The following is a 1505-nucleotide window of genomic DNA, read 5'->3' on the forward strand; positions in this document are numbered from 1 at the left end:
ACTACTAACAGAAGAATTGAAGTAATGCTTCATCAACATTCTCTGCTGCCTGGCTTGTCTGGACTCACGGTTGCCACCAACTACTTCCTCCATGTCAGCGAGGCTCCCTTCGTCGCGCCAGGCTCCCGGAATGATATGGTGGTCTCCGTTCTCTCGGTCCAACGTAGCATTCTGCAAGGTGGGGTAGCGCATCCTCATCAAGTTGTGTAGACCCATAGCAGCCATGGCAATGGTAGTCACAGTTTCTGGTTCTTGTTGCATGGTACTTAGGAGGCACTGGAAGCGATTCGCCAGTATTCCAAATGCATTCTCCACAATACGCCTACTCCTGGACAGCCTGTAGTTGTTGATCCTCTCCTCGATGGTCATGTTGCGTTTGGAGAATGGTTTCATCAGCCATGTCAGCAGCGGAAAGGCATCATCCCCAACAATGAAAAAGGGGTATCTTCGTCGTCATGTTGCAGTGGCTCCTGTGGAGGGAACCCGATGGTTTAGGCTTCAATGGCAGCATGCACGTTGGACCGGTTGAATACAGCGCAGTCAGACGTAGCACCATTAGCACCGACATCAGTCCATATGAACTTGTAATCTGCATCAGCCACAGGCAGCAAAATGATGGAGAAGAAGCCCTTGTAATTGTGATACATTGACCCAGACTCGGAGGGACACTTGATGGCGACATGCTTCCCGTCAATAGCCCCTAGGCAGTGAGGCAACTGCCACCTGCTGTAGAAGCGAATGGCTAATCCCTTCCACGCAGCTGCATTGGTAGGGGTGCAGATAACTTCAGCCTGGAACTCTTCCACGATACTCTCGCACACTTCTTTAACCAGAAGTGAAATGGTGTTGTGGGGCACGCGGAACTGGAAGGCAAGGCTATGATAGCTCTCCCCGGTGGCAAGGGATCGTAAAGTGATTGCTAACTTCATCCCAGGCTCTAAAGGTGCCCGGAATCTTGTTGTTTCCTTACGGATCCTCTCAGACAGCCGAATGAGGACCTCCCTGAACATGGCTGGCTCCATTTTCATGTAGTTGATGAAATCTTCAGGAGACTCCGCCTCAGGTTCCCTCATCAGTGTGTGATATGTTCCAAACTGCCACCGCCTTTCAATCCATGATCGCACCCAGTATCTCCGTCTACTTCGTCTCTTGCGTTCATAATGCCAGCGAGCAAGCAGTAAGGAATCCTGTTCACGCTGCAGCCGTATCTGAATGCAAAACCACAGCAACTGATATTTTGGAATGAATGCAGTCATTCTGAGGACAGCCTGGTAGCAAGTGATGATCGGGGACAGTGGTTCGCAGTTATATGCAGTCTCCGACGAGTCGTAAAGTAGTCCATGATACGTCGGCAGCAGGCCGTGAAGAGTCGCTGACCCGTCGCGGACCGTTCTTATCCAATCCGTACTAATCGAATATAGCATAAGACCGCTCGCCGAGCGGTCCGAGAGAGAATCCCCCACTGCGCACATCAGTCAGCGACCGCTCGTATCCTATCGATGCGG

General features: G+C 51.4%; 1 protein-coding gene across 1 annotated transcript; it reads right to left on the reverse strand.

The window, feature by feature from the left end:
- Positions 1–491: 491 nt before the first annotated feature.
- Positions 492–1073, reverse strand: LOC126989989 (putative nuclease HARBI1). Its single transcript, XM_050848582.1, has one exon. It carries the CDS (start codon positions 1071–1073, stop codon positions 492–494), a length of 582 nt encoding a protein of 193 aa, XP_050704539.1.
- Between the last annotated feature and the right edge of the window lie 432 nt (positions 1074–1505).

The sequence above is a fragment of the Eriocheir sinensis genome, unplaced genomic scaffold (assembly GCF_024679095.1).
Source record: "Eriocheir sinensis breed Jianghai 21 unplaced genomic scaffold, ASM2467909v1 Scaffold140, whole genome shotgun sequence".
Lineage (NCBI taxonomy): Eukaryota > Metazoa > Arthropoda > Malacostraca > Decapoda > Varunidae > Eriocheir > Eriocheir sinensis.

Bases quoted from the DNA above. Each gene is read 5' to 3' on its own strand.
- LOC126989989 (XM_050848582.1), bottom strand. From the start codon at position 1,073: ATGAGGGAACCTGAGGCGGAGTCTCCTGAAGATTTCATCAACTACATG.